The 18,242-nt window shown below is 42.1% G+C and overlaps 2 protein-coding genes across 4 annotated transcripts in view; one reads left to right on the forward strand and one right to left on the reverse strand.

Annotated features, from left to right (window-relative positions):
• The window catches only part of LOC110840431 (very long chain fatty acid elongase 7-like), a 66,811-nt gene that overhangs the window by 46,907 nt on the left and 1,662 nt on the right, over nucleotides 1-18,242 (reverse strand). The window lies entirely within an intron of this gene.
• Nucleotides 4,793-17,303, forward strand: LOC110827770 (very long chain fatty acid elongase 4). 2 transcript variants are annotated; one of them, XM_087359603.1, is made up of 7 exons: nucleotides 4,793-4,878; nucleotides 10,861-11,051; nucleotides 13,105-13,185; nucleotides 13,450-13,506; nucleotides 14,601-14,706; nucleotides 15,684-15,820; nucleotides 16,458-17,303. In XM_087359603.1, exons 1-7 carry the CDS (start codon nucleotides 4,854-4,856, stop codon nucleotides 16,617-16,619), a joined length of 759 nt encoding a protein of 252 aa, XP_087215729.1. In that variant the 5' UTR covers nucleotides 4,793-4,853; the 3' UTR covers nucleotides 16,620-17,303. The 2 variants fall into 2 exon arrangements, with proteins under 2 accessions (XP_087215729.1, XP_087215728.1); XM_087359602.1 differs by lacking the exon at nucleotides 4,793-4,878 and adding an exon at nucleotides 9,209-9,613.

Consider the following 18,242-nt stretch of genomic DNA (forward strand, 5'->3'; position numbering starts at 1 on the left):
AAATAAATGAAAAAATATAAATAAAAACCAATAATCCACCTAGGGAACACTAATATAATTGTAAAACGTTAAAGAAATACAAAAAACAGACAACCTATCTAGATCTTTTCCGTTATTGAGAACGTGCCCTCAAGGGAGACAATGTTTATGCTAAATACGTCCAAAGATTTACATTCGTCATTTGCAGAGATGACGCACCTCGCTGAAGGACTATGCCTTAGTGCACTGCTCACACTAAAAGTAGAAAATTCTCTTATTTGCCTCGCCGGCACACGTAAACCAACAGCGTCCATGATGGAATGGCAATTTATTTTGCCCTTAAAGACATTAACAAGAAATAACGCATCGAGATGTCGTCGTCTGGAATAAAGTGTTCTAAAATTTAAAGTAGATAAGATCAGTTCATATTTGCGGGGGATATTAAACTGAAAAAATCGGTAATTGCACAAACTGGCAAATTTTCTTTGAATATTTTCCAGTTTATTAGAATCTGTCTGTGTAATATTATTCCACACGACCAAGGCATACCCAAGCTGTAACCTAATTAAAGTATTATACAAAAAACAATAAGGCTGTTTAGAGAGGAAAAAATATAAGTAATTCATTACAGGTATAATGAATGACAATCTAGTCACACAGCTTCCACCCCAGTTATCCTTCATTAAATTGGACACGTCATTAAGGACGATGACTTCAACACGCACGCGCCGAGTACCGCGTTTATAAAGTAGTCATATATGGCATAACGTCCATACCAAATTTCAGGAAAATCTTCACAGAAATTATGCAGTCATTAAATGTGCGTAGACTGATTACAGACAGTGGTTGGGTTGGTGATGCGTACGTACACAGGATCATCATTAACGAGGTTACGGTCCTGTGTCAGAAGGCGTTCGTCCCTTAGCCTAAAGCGTGCAGAGCATCTCAAAACAATTAACAGATAAGCGGAAAATTACAAGAATGTTTAAAGTTCCTAATTTTGACGAAAAACAACGTGGTCCATGGTACGGAATTATTATTTCTTCTGTGTCAGTGTGTCTTATTTGTCTTGTTGACATTGCCGCACGTGTAAGCATATTAATAATTAATTAACCCCTCGGGCGTTCATTTAATAGCAAAGCCGCGCCTAAATTCCAAGGTAAAGTTTTCGACATCAAATAGACTTATACGAGGGTCGCTCATTAAGTAATGCCCCACATTTTTTTCCTCAGAACATATTTATTCAAGATGGCTCAAATTTAGTGACAATATAAATCAATGTTTCCTTTACACATACTATTTTTCCACATAGTCCCCATCAACTTGTACGGTTTTACGCCAGCGTGGAACAAGTGTATGCATGCCTTGCCGGTACCAGCTCTTGTCCTGTGCACGTAGCCATGTCCTCACTGCTTGAATCACGCTCTCGTCATCTTCAAATCTTGTACCGCGGATAGCATCTTTAAGTGGCCCAAAGAGATGGAAGTCGGAGGGTGCCAGATCTGGACTGTAGGGTGGATGGGGTAGCACCGTCCAACCCAATTTGGTGATTTCTTCCCGGGTTCTCAGACTTGTGTGAGGGCGTGCATTGTCGTGCAGGAGCAAAATTTCTGCTGGATGCTTGTGAGGCCGAACTCGTCGAAAACGCTTCTTGAGGGTTTTCAGGGTCCTGATGTACGCGTCTGAATTGATGGTCGCACCTCTTGGCATCACATCCACAAGAATGACCCCATCACTGTCCCAAAAGACAGTCATCATGACTTTTCCGGCGGAGGGAGTTGTCTTGAATTTCTTCTTTCTCGGTGATTTAGGATGATGCCACTCCATTGACTGCCTTTTTGTCTCTGGCTCAAAGTGGTGTATCCAGGTTTCGTCACCTGTAATGATCCGGGACAGAAAGACCTCTCCCTCAGCATCAAAACGCTCCAACAATTCAGAAGAAATCGTTTTCCTTTGAATCCTGTGGTCTGCTGTGAGACTTCGTGGAACCCATCTTGCGCACACCTTCGAATATGCGAGAGCCTGGATAATTGCAATCACACTTCCATTGCTGACTGAAAGCTGTTGGGCCAATTGTCGAGTTGTGATGCGCCGATCCTCACGAATAATGGCATCCGCGCGGTTCAACATGTCTGGAGTGGTGGCTGTGGCAGGACGCCCAGAGCGCGACAGATCACGGAGCTCGGTTTCTTCACTTCCTGAAGCTTTAACTCTCTTAGCCCAGCGACCAACGGTGCTCCTATCGACTGCACAGCTTCCATACACAGCACACAAACGTTTATGAATGTTCACCACCGTTTCTTTTTCAGCAACAAGGAATTCAATTACAGCTCGTTGCTTGTAACGAGAGTCGTTCACAGACGCCATTTTAACAGTTCACTACAGCTCCGCTATCGGTTGGAATCATTTGAAACTCCGTACACGAACGCGGGAAACATCAAATCTCAAGCATGTAAAAGTACACTTTTCTATCTTCATTATTGGCTGAGAAAAAAAATGTGGGGCATTACTTAATGAGCGACCCTCGTACAAGGAACATCTGTCTGACCTCTCTTAGAGTCCTTGTACTCAGAGGATTCTGGAGCAGAAGTGGCCCACAAAATGTCTGTTCAAGCACACGTATGTAGGATTTGAGGTTTTCACGGAGGGTGAGTCTGAAGACGGCCATCTTCAACCTCATTTATATTTAAACCGACGTTGTTTTGGTACGGTAAACTTGCCTAAACCGAATTTCGATCACAACACATTCTATATTCGGTACCTCGCGTACCCCTTTCAACCTGGGATAGGTATCAGTTTTAAATATGGTATGGACTATTTCTTAAATGTACGACCACGCGTAATGTCACGTTCTAGTAACAATTCCTGATTCAAATCCAGATGATTCCGGTTAAAGCCTCGATCACACAATCGATAACCCTGAATTAGAATTCACAAAATTTTTTAGTAACTGCTCTCAAATTCCGTAGTTTGTATTAGCAACGACAAATCCTCCCGCATACTAGGCAATTTATTAATATACAAAATATAAAATTATGCATACAAATAAAACCGGTTACACTTTAAAAAGTGTGGTTTTATCAAATATGACTGCTTTTTAATGCAGACTTCCTTATAGCAACACATCGATCTGAGCACAAAATTCAGAGCAGAAGAGGCGTTACAGCCACAATGCATCATAATCGACCACTCAAAACAGAACATGTTGATAATCTTAAACTACGATACCCCCCCCCCCCCACACACATCGACCTATACCATCTACTGATTAATCAATCAATCAGTCAAGTTAAAACCTTCATATCATCCTCCTCGACGACCACTGTTTACATTTTACACGGGTAGATGGTTGAAAAATCTTCCGTGTACGATTTATGAATACATCTTTTCTCTCTTCGCGTCGTAATAAAAATTATATATATATATATATAATAGTTTAATTATATAATCCTCATTACAGAAATTACACGCCGTTTCAAAAATCTTAAAAAGTAATTATAAATGAGTTGGTACAGATTTGGAAGGAATCGGTCATGGACACACTTCTGGATAAATCCTGATTTCTGATTGTCCTTCCGACACCCGGGGCTAAATTGGGCGGGTTACCGTGCGTCACTGTATTAAATCCGGGCACGAATACGCCAATGTATCGAACTGATTCTACCAGACGCGCATTCCCCGTACTGAAAGAGTGCTAACAACTGCCAGGTAAACAGCGCCACGGGGATCAGCTGTCATGTGTCCCCGACTACACGATAAACAAGCGATAAGCAAGCCACCTTCCACTGAAAACAGCTGAAATAAATCGTCTTGTTTACAAAAACATGACGGACGTGTCTACCCATTACTTTGTTTCAGGAAACTTGCAACTTCGAAACATTACAACGTCACGTGTGGCGACATGACTGGTTTTAGCTCGTCGGAAATGTTCATCGCCTTAGCAGTCACCAAATGAGTCACAGTTTCAGGATCTTAATTAACCCTTTAAATCACTAGTAATTAAACTCACCACATTCTTCATCAATTTATTATTCTGCATTGAACATAAAAAGTGTATTTATGATTTTTTTATAGTTCTCACAAGTATCTGTGAATTCATTAAGCAAGGTTAACTAGTTAATATTTTTTTTTTCAAGTTACAGATTCAATTTTAAATCAACTACGTCCCACCTCAAAGAAAACACAATGCGTCTTTATCAAAACGATCAGCTGTTTAATGCTGAATAGGGAAATACTAGTTTTTCATTCTAAGAATCATAATAAACTCATACAAATAAGGACGAGAAAACCAGTCAGGATATCCGGTTTTCGGGCCGAGATTTGAAGCCGGGACCTCCCGAATACGAAGCAGGAGTTTTCCACCAGTTGAGCACGATGATCGGTTCCCCAGCCATCGTCATCATTTGGTGATATGCTCAAGCCCTGCAGACCGTCTTACGTGCCCGAATATTACGTCTTCATGAACCGGTCGACGAAGCCGAACTTATTTGGACAATTTTTTGGGAATATAAAAGCAACTGGGTTTAGCAAGGCAGCGAACCTTTGCTAACTATTAAAAATTATAAACCAGAAGTTGTACAGAAACTGAAACGGATCGACAGGGGACTGACTCCATGACTGCTAGACGACGCGGAGAAGTAGAAACCTATTACTTTGCTCACTGCGTAACTTGGCATTACAATTTTTAAAGAAATTTCCATTCAAAAGTACCAAAAATATCCTTGGTTTGGCCATTCAAAGTCCTGCGTTTCCTCGAAACAATTTGCGTAAGCGCACACAGCAAATTACTTACGTCACATAGTTATTTTTTATCTAATCACATTTGAGGCAGCCTTGACAAAAACAGGCACACGATCAGTCGGCGAAAGGCATTCATGTGGACGAACGGCTTTCGAATATGTAAGTATACCTGATTTGCTTCTTCTAAAACTAAGACTTTTTTCATAGCAAAAAATGTTCCTATGGCCAACATTTCAAAATAGTGCCGTGTCTCCATTTCGGCGCTGAAGGTCGGGGCTGTTCAAAGCTGGGCATCGGAAACACTGGAATCACCAGCACACAAACAGAAAGTCCGTGGCTTAGATCATGGGTTCATTTTGAGTAAGAAAATTCTAATTAACATGGCTTCGATCCGCAACGGTCTGTTAAGAAAATCAAAAATGACAAATATAATTCTAACGCATTTTTAATGTTTGTAATTTCATTACAATTTTCGGGAATTGTTTTTTATTTAGTGTTCTGTCTGACGACAGGTCCATATATTATGAACAGGATCCTTCCATCCTTTTCTCGGACTGGGACCTGTTCATATACGTTCTTGGCAGATGATCCAGAAGTGGTTTGCCATTGCCTTCTTCTGTGTGTGAATGGAGTAATTGTTGGGATGCCACGGAGGAAAACTCCGTGTTGCCTAGACCACGGCCTTGCCCAACACAAGTTATAAATTCGGGCACCGCCGGGAATCGAACCCGAGACCCCAGGATTACAAGGCCAGCGTTCTAACCGCTAGACCACCGTGCGGGAATACACAGCACTAAATTCTGAATTATCACACTTTTGCCTCGAAATGGCCACCATAATTGTCGAGGCATCTTTGAGCTCTTTCTGTAAGAGAATTGGCGGTCCTTATTGCAGCATCTTGGTATTTCTTGATGTAATCACCGCACTCTATTGTTTTCTCCACAAGCTGGGCCCTCGTGTCTGACTTAACAGCGTACACGAGAGATTTCATGCGCCCCCAGAGGAACTAATGTAAAGGTGACAGATCTGGTGATTGTTGTTAAACGCAGTCACTGCCCTGTCAAAGGGAGTACGTGTTCCGTCACATCCCTTGCCTGGAACGAAGAGGAACGTCTTCCTGTAGCAAACGCAAGTAACGCGGTCTTCAAACACGACCGGTCCGATGAGTAGGTTTCAAATCATACCACACCAAATGTTTACCGAGAACCGGGTTTGGAAATATGTTTCCTTGGTCGCACGTGGATTATCGTAGGACCACACACGTGTACAACGTCGCGGATCGGACCCATGTTAATTAGAAATTTTCTGCTCAAAATGATCCCAGGATCACGTATTTAAGTAATGGGCATCCTATTGCGGGACATCCTATACCGTATATCTGAAATTGCAGACAACTGTAATCACACGGGAGTTTCCTCTGTCATCTCTCTTTGACATGTTTCCTTCTGATCGAGTAATTGGCCTTCCGTTTTGAGCCAGCTTCAAGATCTTATGCCACTGAGGAAAACATCTCGCAGTCCCAACTGAGCGAGACCTGGCAAAGCGTTTTGGAAGGAGTGTCATCCATCTGCACCGAGTGCTCAAAGGAAGAGATCTCCAACAATTTCGTCTATTAGGAAAGGCAACTGAGACAAATGTAGAAAAAGATATACACGCTATTAAGTCGATAACATTATCGCACAATGTTATTAGAGATTTCAAGCTCCATTCCTTGGTTCGTACATAATTCGGCTTCAGCACTGCACAGTGTATATTGCAGTATTTTATAATATTAATCTTATGTGATCAGTTTCTACAAATAAATATGAATAAAAACGTTGGAAATACAATTTTAAGAAGTTCATTAAAGACTATCGGGTAACAAGCCACGACAGGTGGCCGAATGATGAATGAACCAGTTCTTCCGCCAACGTTTCGAGAGCCATCACTGCTCTCATCCTCAGGGCAGATGCGAAACGAAACTGGGAAGAAATGGTTCATTCACCATTCAGCCTGGATCCACCGATCATGGCCGCTAACCTCGTAGGGAGAGCCCAGTACGCGGACCACTCAATGAAGGAAGGAAGGAAGGAAGGAGTTTCCGTCGGTCAGTGCAGCAGTGTGGAAGCCTGATAATTCTTGTCTTGTGACTGTGCTCTGTTAACAACATGACACCTGCTCGTTGCAATCTCCTTTCTAGCCATTGACATTGCCTCTTATCACAACAGACAGACAGACAAACCACCGACGTCTTACACAAAGAAGGACGAAATGAAAGCCTGGTTATTGGAAATAAACATCCCATTTTGTGACGTGTTGAAAGCTCGACTGTTCGATTTAATCAAATTAAATAAATAAAAAGCACAAACATTATATGATTGATCAGATTTTGGCAGACAAAGAACGTCCTGTGCTGAGACTTCCCGATTTAAACCCCACTGAACTTATTTGGGCAGATGCAAAACAATGGGTTGCAAGCAAGAACACAGCATTTAAAATTAAGGACGTCGAGCGTCTGCGTCGCCAGAGATTCGAAGAAATTGGACAAGAGGAATGGGAGAATGCATGCAGCAAGAAGGCGTAATCGAAGACGATATTGAACGTATTTTAATTGCAGACAATGGAGTGGACAGCAACGGCGGTGGTGATGAATCGAGTGATGTCAGAAAGTTAAGGTCTGTGAGGGAGGAGTGGAAGAATTCTAGGAGGACCGACGAGTTCTGAAGAAGATAAAATCATCTAAGACTCTCTGCAGTGTTAATTTTCTAGTGGTGTGTAGTGAAATCGACTTTCCTGCGTTACATACCGTGGTGACATTTTATTTGGAGTGTACTGTACGCGGCCTGCTGCCATCCCTTCCAGCAATCTTCCGGTAAGTGACTCGCTCCGATGATCCAATTCACAAGGTTCAGAGGCCAAAAACGTTGGAATGCAGTATACGTAACGCTCGGTTCATTTTGTCAACTTTGCAATACGTTAGATGATGTTACAAGTTAGGTTAGGTTAGGTTTGATATTTCTGCGTCGCCACCCCCCGCATTCGATTGCTTACGTAGGACGATGGGTAACGGTGGCCATTTTGAACACCTATATTCGCCAACAAGTGCCAATGCTCACGTTTGACAAAGTTTGGTTTTTTTTTAAATGTATTTAATTCATTCATGGAATGTGTGTGTACACTTTCGGGGCATCCCGTATTTCCAATTGTCACCAAAGTACCGAGGCATATGTCCTAAAACCTTACGCCGATCGATATATATTGTTACTACGGAGGTGCAAGTCAAACGCCTACCGGGTGACTGATAATTTTCTTTCCGTAAACAAGCATGCTGTTAAGTCAGATTTGAGTTTTCACGGCGGTGAGTCTGAAGAGGAAGAAATTTACACACGTTTCAGAAGTCTTCGCTGCCTCCATCATCAGGGCGATGAGTAACTGCCCTGATGATTTAGGAAGCAAAGACATTATGAAACGGTGACAAACTTCTGGCAGACAGCAAAGACGTTGTAAAACGAGCTAGTCAGTCATCAGTTTTCTGGCGCGGAATTCCATGGCCTCGCGGAACACAGTTTGAGAACATGGAATAGCAGACCCTCCAGTGATCGTCGCTGTTTTTCCCACAGTTTCAAGTCACTTCATTAGACGAATCTCGACAATTGTCCTCGATTTAGGCGCATTTGCAACCCAGGCTCGTTTTCGTGGGCACTCAATGCCATTTCCATGACAATTAAGTACAAAATCAAGACTAAATTACGTATTCTTCCAATTTTCCATGACAATGTCATAACATAATGGTCGCCGTTAACAGGAGGAAATGCGTAACTATCGGATGGCACGAAAGGACACGGTCACCGTCATCCATCTCCACAGCGGATTTCTGTGCTGCATTCTGAACACAATAACATTGCTAGTCCGACATTCTGAAATCCACCTGACGTCACGTGGAATCCCCGCAAACGCTAAAGAGATTTTGATAAGTCTACGCCTAAAGTACATAACGTTGTATGTCCATTTTACATCGTGATCCATCCATCTATCACTTCTTCAACCAAATATGCGCTGACAACGCCGTGTAGTCTGGCGATGATTGTCCTGGTGACGTAGGCAGCCAAGTACCTACAAAACGTCGGTAAATTTATACCAAAATATACGGCGTTACAGGCCATAAGACAACCACCTTCAAAATTTCAACTGGAATCACAAATTAACTCCAGAGAAGGGAGTCCTTGAGAATCTAGTATTCATTCAGTCAGCCAAGAAATTAATAACCTTTCATGAAACGCGAAAGTGTTCACGAAATCCAGTCAATTGCCCCTGCCCTACGAGAGTTGCCCCCCCCCCCACCCATCACCAACGAAGCGACTAAAAAATAGTACACGTAGAAGTGTCTTAAGTGACTAGGTTCCGGATGAAACGGACAACGCCCAGGGAGGATGGGGTAGGGATAAATGGACGTCGAAGGCATGGCAAGTTCTTCTCGTTCTACGATTGGCTAAGCTGTGAAAATCGTCTCAACAAGAAACTGTTATGCAACAGTTTCACGATGCGATGCGCCTTTCTGTACAAACCAGAACACATCTCGCTTACGACAGTATAAGCAGAAGCGCTCGGCGCCTTAGTAGTGGCAGGACTCCAACAGTAGATCTCCACAATTCACGCAGTGTCTTCGTTGACGACTGAATCCAACCGGTTGAGATTTACAAGGCCAGACGTGACGTACGCTGTCAGGCATAAGAAAACCATACCCTTGCTCCAGAAATTCTTCATAAATACCTGGGACATCGGACTTCGTCGAGCAATTCGGCATTACAGCTCTATAGGTCTAGGTGGATGAACGGAAGGGGACGAACTGTCAAGATGTCAACTCTAACGTACTTACTCGAGGGAAATCACAAGCTCGTCAGAGGACCAGAAATAGGTAACAAGTATAAGTTCGGTAAAATGTTGGTTATGTATTGGTGGTCTAGCGGTTAGAACGCTGGCCTTGTAATCCTGGGGTCTCGGGTTCGATTCCCGGCGGTGCCCGAATTTATAACTTGTGTTGGGCAAGGCCGTGGTCTAGGCAACACGGAGTTTTCCTCCGTGGCATCCCAACAATTACTCCATTCACACACAGAAGAAGGCAATGGCAAACCACTTCTGGATCATCTGCCAAGAACGTATATGAACAGGTCCCAGTCCGAGAAAAGGATGGAAGGATCCTGTTCATATGGACCTGTCGTCAGACAGAACACTAAATAAATAACCCTGCGTTACAAAACAGAACAAAAACTTCGAACGTCTTCGGGTTACGTCTGAGCAACGAACGAAAAATAGTCCTTTGATTGACAAAGTCTGGTTACATGTATTGCCCCTTTAAAGCAGAGTGGTAAATATACGTACAAACCGCTTTAAAAATCAACTGTGCATTGTGTTTTATCATTCTCGGTGCAAACAGCGATCATTTCCTCAAACAGCGTAACCGATTGTACTTTGTAATGGTGAAGTGTTGTGTTTTCTTCGCGGTACGGGCCGAATTCTTAAATATTTACACGAGCTTAAGCTTCGAAAGATAATTCAATCGATCATTTGTTCGGTCAGTCGTAAAGAGTGTGTTTGCTTTACTGTATATAAAGGATTAAAGGTACGCGTACCCGTAAGTTTCGTCGGATCTTGTAAATATGCGCGGTACCCGTGTTACTTTAAATGACTGACGATTCACAAATAAGAAATTTCAGTTGTCCCACAACGACAACTCTCTCGTACTTCAAAGATCCCTCTCGCTCATAAAATCGAGAAAGCTAGCGAAACATTCTTTTCGTTATCAAAAATTAAAAACGCAAATTTGACGTCTGCGTTGACTCCTGTTTCACAGCGTCACTTGACTTCCCGTGTCAAATTTAAATCTGTAATGACAAACACTTCATTCGAGTTACCTGTTATTAACTGATGTCCTGAATGCTTCTTAACTTTTGAAGCCCAATCTATAACTGTATTTTGTATTTATTTGTGTGTTCCATACGATTCTCACTGTAAATCAGCTATTATTTCCCTGAACAGCATTCACGAACCGCTCAGGTGGAAACTGTATTTTTCAAAATTACTTGTTAGACGAGCTTCGTGCTTCAAAGGATTATACTCCAACCGCGTGGTCGCATTGTTTTTAATGTTAATGTTCTATTTCAGATAAAATGGTCAACGATTGGTTCTTGATGAGCAATCCAGCCACCATGTTGTTTATCGTGGCCTGTTATCTGTTGTTCGTCCTAAAGGTAGGGCCCAAACTGATGGCCTCACGCAAGCCCTTCAACCTGCAAGTGCTTATGGTGGTCTACAACTTCGCAATGGTTCTCGTAAGCCTATACATTTCTCTGCTGGTGAGTCCTGTACAACAGTTATGGACCATTGTGTCTTTCTGCGTCTTTCGCGAAATATTTTGCATGCGATATGCAAAATAAACTCACAAGAAAACAAGCAACACATCCCAAGAGTTGGTTTTAACCCTCTAAAACCGAAAGAGAGAGAGAGAGAGAAGAGAAAGTGAGGGGGTAGCGACGGCCAATATTATTTTACCTGGGGGGGGGGGTGGATTTTTGATTTACGGCTGCCAAGATACCCAGGCATTGCCCGCTCGTCCTTCTGGTAGAAATAGGTTCAGTGAGGGCAAAGCACTTGGCAGTGGAGAACGTGGGATGAAACGTAGAGCAGGGGAGAAGCCAAGGGGGGTCTTACTGGGTTCGTGCACAATTTTGAATTTTGATGTTAGCCTTGGACGGGCGACGTTTAGTAAAACTTTTCTTGTTGATGAATTTTGATGTTGGCACTCGGAGGGCTACATGAGAGGCATTCAGAGCAACGTGGAATTTGGGTACCAACTCAGCATTTGCTCTAGGACTGAGAAAAACCACGGAAAACCTTGATCGAGTTGGCCGGTCGCAGGACCTTCCGGATGCATACTGACTTCTAGCCAGCAGTCCGGGATTTAGAGCCCTAACGGTAGCCTCTCTCTGTGTGCTTCCTTTATTAACAAATTTTATACATTTTTTTTGTATATAGATATGTTTTGGATAGGAAACGATCAACAACCGGTCGCAATAACTTCCGGATGCGTAATGACTTCTAGAGGCCGTGCCGCGAAGAAAACACAACACTTCACCATTACGAAGATCAACTGGTTAACGCTGTTTAAGGAAATAATCGCTGTTTACTCTGAGAATTAATACGAAACCCATAAATATACTCAGAATTAAAATTGAAGAATTGTTATTTATTAAGTAAGTGGTGCATATAGTTACCACGAGGCATTAAAGTGTTCAGTACGACATTATCTCAGGAAAAGTCCTAAATAAGCATTTTGACCGCTTCGAAAACTTGCTATGAATGAAGTGTTCACGCGAAAGACGTGTGTCTTCGTACCTAAGAGTAGCTAATTATAGGCTACTGATAATCTGAAATGCATTGTTCTGCTTGTTAAACGTTTCAGTACATGTTTCAGCCCAGACGGTAGGCTACCCAAGAGTACAGACTCTTTTAATGGCACACAACACTTCCCAAGGACAGAAATAAATTATTATTATCATTTATTTGACTGCAAATGGGTTTTTACCCGGTGGCAGTTGTCCTACTACAATAGGACACAACAAAACATAAGACAACTCATAATATTACAAAACCATATAACCTAAAGTACTTAACTTAAAAATTAATACCAACTAGACATAAGATAGTAACAGTAATGAATTGCATACGTCATGAACTGATGCACTCACATTCCATCAGGACCTTCTCTACACTTCACTACACTTATGAAGCCTTCCCATCCTCACCCCAATTCACCCCCTTCACTGCCCCCACCCATGTATTCCCTTCACTTCACCTCATTTATCACTTTCCTAACCTTCTTCCTAAAAGTACTTGGTTTACAGGAGAGAGTCCCTAAAACCTCAGCAGGTAGCTGGTTCCAGAGTTGGATGGTCCTATTTACAAAGGAATATTTCCCGATATCTGTCCTTTGCCCTCTGCTCCTAATTTTCCGAATATGATCGACCCTGCTCAGATAGTATGGCCTTTGCCTTCCATGCCCGTTCTCCCGTGTACGCTTTGAAGAGAGCACTTACGCGTGCTATCTTTCTACGCTGTGCCAGGGTTTCCCAGTTCGAATCGCTCCTGTGATATGCAAATTTACATGCTTTCCTTTGCACCCGTTCTAACGCATTTATCTGTCCCTCCCTGTAAGGATCCCAGCACGCCGCCCCATACAAGCATTCGAAAACATTTATAAACACTGATAATTCTAAATGACACTCATAAACGTGGTTTACTTCAACGAAGCTTTTGGGTTAAAAACCTGTGCAATGAGCAATGAGACCTACAGAGATGAATATCTTTCACGATCTGAAATGCAATACAAGAATATCCTTTGTCCTGCAGGCTGTGACCGACGGTCTGATACTGCATTTATTTACTGAAAGCTGCAAACCCCAGCAAGGCTCCAGGGATCACGCTAACAAGGTAAGTAAGCTGTACTTAGCAAACAGTTTAGGGTATGGCGTTTAGATTTTGCTGTTTTTGTAAGAGCCAAACTACAAACGTGAATTAGACAAATAACAGAGACACTGTGATGTCGTAAGGATTCATTCGTTATTCATTCTATGCGCGTCTGATTGGCCTTTCTTGTTATAACGAAGTGAAGACAGATAAGAATGCAATGATAATATCACTGTAGAAAGTTCACGATTGAGACTTGAAGTTACTAAGAATGCTTTTTTTTTTCAGGCACTCTCTTTCAGCTGGTGGTACGTAATGTCCAAAGTAGTGGAACTAGCGGACACTGTAAGTAAACTAACATTTTATAACATATTTACGAAAAACTACTAATCTGATACACTTGCTAAACATTACAATTATTAATTTACTAAATATTTGGCTACATTATATAGTGTTTAGGAAGCCCTCGTCCAGCGCGGGGGATACACCCCTCGAAAACGACACATTCGGTTAAAATCCGCGTTGGACAAACGGAATAGCTTATGTGATTAATGGAGAATACGGGACCGCCATCATGGAAAGACAAAATAGGGAAACAATAATATAATAAATATACTGCAGGGATATTTATTTATTAATGAACTGGGTAATATGAAAAGTATCATTCGAAAGTCAAGTATTAAAATATAATAGTTACGAAATTAAAATAAAATATCAACACAGAGTGAAACATCAGACTCCGTCATATCGGACACAGATGTTGATGATTGGGAATCAACACGGCCAGGAATGGGTGATTTCGGTTTTAATCTTTGAAGATTTTCCCGTCTGGAGCGAATCTGAAGGATCTTATTTTTAAAGAGTAATTATATTTTTCGTGTTTTGCAGGCCGCGTATAACCGAGTTTACAGCTCTCGTGAATAACTGTTCGCATACATTTTAACGCGTGTAATCGAATCTGCGTTGGAGAAGGGTTTTCTGTACATTAATCAGCCCACAAAGAAATGGAACTCCAGGAATAAGATTGATCTTCTAGTAGGCGACTGGTCATTGGGCACTGACCTCAGCCACTTTAATCCATCTAACCTGTTTCGTTTTAAATTGAACATTATTCGCACGTTCCGTCTATGCAAGCTCAGAGGTTCTCAAGGCGCTCAAAACATAGATTGTAATCTTCTGGTCTGTGACTCGTTGTGGACTTGTAGGTGGGAAAATCTATCTCTGGTAGCCACTTGGAAAACTGCGATGTAGATGTGTAGTTTATTTATTTGAAGTAGCGGTCGTGGCCTAATTTAAGGTGCTGGCAGGACTGAGGAAAACAACGAAAATGTGGCCGATACTTGAACCCGGGAAGCAGGAATGTAAAACCATTCGACCAAGGTGTTCGGTAGCTCGTGCTTCACACTTCGTTTTCCAGCAGTTCGATTGCAATTTTTCAGGTGTTTTTCGTGCTCCGAAAGAAGAACAGACAAGTTTCGTTCCTCCACGTGTACCATCATGCTTCACAGGTGGTATATTCATGGGCCTGTCTCAAGTATCTCCCAGGTAAGCCTACTTATACTGCAGTAAAGCATTCTTTCCTAACTCGTTTTGTGGTCCGTGTGTTGGCTTGCCGACCAATTAGAGACTACGATGTATAAATGCTACATTATTCGAAACACAGAACAGTACATAATAATTATTTGGAAAACGGTATGGACGGACGGTGAGGAATAAAGGACAAATCGGAAAATTATATCGATGTAAATCCTACGTTAAAAGATTCCAGTAATACGGGCTGGACTTACTTGTGATTCCTTTGACAACGCTGTTAACTGCTCAGACTGGACTGGACTGGACTGGACTGCTGGAAAGGATATGGAAGGAAGCGGCCGTAGCCTCATCTGCGATACTATCCCGCCATTCGCCTTGAGGGACTGAGGGAAACCACGAAAAACATCAATGAGGGTAGCCGGTCTACCGAGAATATGGACTGAATCTGAAGGCGGCGAAGTAATAGACATTACTGCCAACAGTCTCAAAACTCGTTTCTAATAAGAACGCTTTAAACCCCAGTAGTAATTATATATACCACTTGCTTTAATAATCAGTAAGTCTACATTTTGCGCACAAGGTGTATTTATAGCTTTCGTATCAATTCTCACTGTAAACAGCGATTATTTCCTTAACCAGCGTTAACCAGTTGATCTTTGTAATGGTGAAGTGCGGTGTTTTCTTCGCGGTTCGGACTGAGTTCTTACGTAATATTTATACGAGCTTCGGCTTCAAAGGACTAACCAGTTGATCTTTGTAATGGTGAAGTGCGGTGTTTTCTTCGCGGTACGACCGAATTCTTAAATAGTACTTAGATGGGCTTCGGTTTTTATACCCCTCCCCCATTTATAACAGTAGTGCCTATCGCTACTCCCCCCACCACTTTCTCTCTTCTCTCTCTCTCTTTCGGTTTCAAAAGATCGCGAAACGCACTGGTAGGACATAGAATCTGATTAGCCAGATTAGCACAAACCGGATTTTCTTTTTAGGTGAACAAGGAGTTGTTATGGGATTCATCAATTCCTTGGTACACGTCGTCATGTATTTCTACTACATGGTAGCAGCGATGGGGCCCAAGTACCAGAAATACATTTGGTGGAAAAAGTACATGACCGTGATACAACTGGTAAGTTAGTCCAAGATTTAATAAGTGCCCCACGCACGATTAATTCAAAGTACATGAAACAGCTTTCAGTGCATGTGGAAGGCGGACTACACCTTGGTTATTCCTAGGAATATGTAACAGAAAGTAAGCAACCCCATGCACTCAGCTGGTCAACTTGTTTATCGTTGTTATGCAAAAAGCGTTCCATTACCGGGCTCACAAATTGTTGCCTACCTGCCTCAACCTATGCCAGTTCAATCCATCTGACACGTACAACTTATTTTTCCTATCATCCCCGAGTGTACCAGACTGCATAATCGAATGTCTGCTGTCAAGCTGCATGCGCGTCCCACGTCTCATAACCAAACAGAAGCTCCCACTGCCTCCCTCTGGATGTTACACTCCACATCTCCTTCTGCGTCTGATTCCTTCCTTCATAGTGTAAAATAAGACAAGGCAAGGTTTGTCTTGAAACTCAACGCATTCTCTATGACGGTCCTCCACGTTCCAGCCGTCTTATTCCCGTACAAATAGCTGCCTATGTCCACTGGAGAGAGACCGCGGTCGGATGGGAAAATGCCAAGTACTGTCGTCCTTTCCCCTCGACCCCCGTCTGCGTTCTAGCGTCTGGAGCGCTGTAAGAACGGTCTGTTCACAGGTACAATTCGTGGTGGCCCTGGTCTACCTGGCATTCACCCTCGTCTCGGACTGCCACGTCTCCCGACTTCTAAGCGTCTTGTTGGCCACGAACGGCACCTTCCTCTTAAGCCTGTTCATGAACTTCTACTTCCAAACGTACAAGAAGAAGGTGGCAGATTGAAGAAAGGAGACAAATAATGTTCACTCATCATCTCCTTAACGTGACGCAGTAGTGGCATGTTTCAACAGCGTCTCTGAACACCTTTTAGTTGGGATACCCCTTAATTTACAAAGAGAGTCACCACGTGCCCATTTTGAATGGTAACTTATCTCGAGCTACGTTCTCCATGACACCAATAAAACAGTAATTAAGAAGTTTCCTGCTGCTCAAACTTTCAAACTCAGGTTTCAAATTGCCGAAGGTCATTTTCACCTGTGTTTCGCAAAGCACACAACATACGTTTTGTACCTCCTAGAGATGCCTACAGACACGCAAAGTTAAGGAGCCCTGCGTCAGAAAGACGGAATTATCTGACACACCTCGAGGTACGACTGAAGCAGGAAGCAGTTGAAATGGGCACTGTTTCATTTCAACGAAACTATCAAAAAGCCTATTTAAATGTAAGTTCGTGTTATCACTTGTTAATTTATCATCACAAACCCATACGAAATAACAATTAAATGTCATTCTGTATATTTTAATTTCCGAGAAGGCAAAACATTCTAAAATGTAAGGTACAAATCATCCCCCGAATTCAAACTGTTCTTCTTAATGTCCTTGATCTTTGCCTTTATATTAAGATTAATGTATGTATATACCCATCTTGTAAAATATTTTAAAGAAATAAAATTCCGCTGTCCGTAACTTTATGCCTATTCAGTAGTGAATACTGTTGTTGTCTTCTGTGATGTTGCACCGTGTAGTCTGGTACATATTCACCGATGTTTCGTAAGTGCTTAATGCCTCCGTCATCAGGGCGAATCTTCGACAGACTGCAAGGCCCAACATCCCATCAGACAGCCATTTGATACTTGTCACCGTGAGAACCTAAAACCTCCCTATTTGTCAGTGACTTTTTTCTTTTATTTACTTTGCCCACCCACGCCCCTGTACTGTGCAGCGGATGGCGGCCCTGCTGATAAAGGCAACTTCGCATGTTTCTGCCTGTAGCTAAAACACGACCCGTGTGATGAAATAAGACAGGCAGACAAATGTTATGAACAGAACAACCACAAATAAATCAAATATGTACAGAACAAACCAGATACAAAGGTCTGTAATGATGGTTTAAAACGCACAGACATTACCCATCGTCCTAAATTTAATTACAGAGCCAGATTCCAGTCTCTGAAACATCATCTGCAATTTCAATTAGGCGACCATACGTTTACACTCTGGTGTTATTTCGAACAAAAACCAAAAAAATACACATGACCAGCAATGTGGAAATCTAACTTTATGATTCTCATTTTCACATAACGTCACTTTGTATTGGAAAATCGCTATGGTTTTAATTGCATAATACGAGTGGGCATTCACTCCAGCAACAGACATTTCAAATGAAGAAACAGACAGCAGTAAATAGTATTTTGGACCTGCATTTGTAAAGTGACCACTCCATTTTGCAGCCACAATGTTTGTAACACACAAACATTTGTGCAGTAATTTATCCATGATTCATCACTCTCTACGATACTCATTTACATTTATACATTTATATAAATTACAGAAAGAATGAACAATGACACCACAACCATAGCAACAGAAGATGCAACAAGTACCTGAATCAAGCAGTTCCTAAAA

This window comes from Zootermopsis nevadensis, unplaced genomic scaffold (assembly GCF_977971745.1).
Source record: "Zootermopsis nevadensis isolate Lab colony 2312 unplaced genomic scaffold, Znev_1.0 Znev_ptg000032l, whole genome shotgun sequence".
In the NCBI taxonomy this organism is placed as follows: Eukaryota; Metazoa; Arthropoda; class Insecta; order Blattodea; family Termopsidae; genus Zootermopsis; species Zootermopsis nevadensis.

Coding starts and splice junctions, on each gene's coding strand:
- LOC110827770 (XM_087359602.1), top strand. CDS start 9,526: ATGAACGGAAGGGGACGAACTGTCAAGATGTCAACTCTAACGTACTTA. Junction 13,186..13,449: donor CCAGGGATCACGCTAACAAG/GTAAGTAAGCTG, acceptor TTTTTTTTTCAG/GCACTCTCTTTCAGCTGGTG. Junction 15,821..16,457: donor ACATGACCGTGATACAACTG/GTAAGTTAGTCC, acceptor GTCTGTTCACAG/GTACAATTCGTGGTGGCCCT.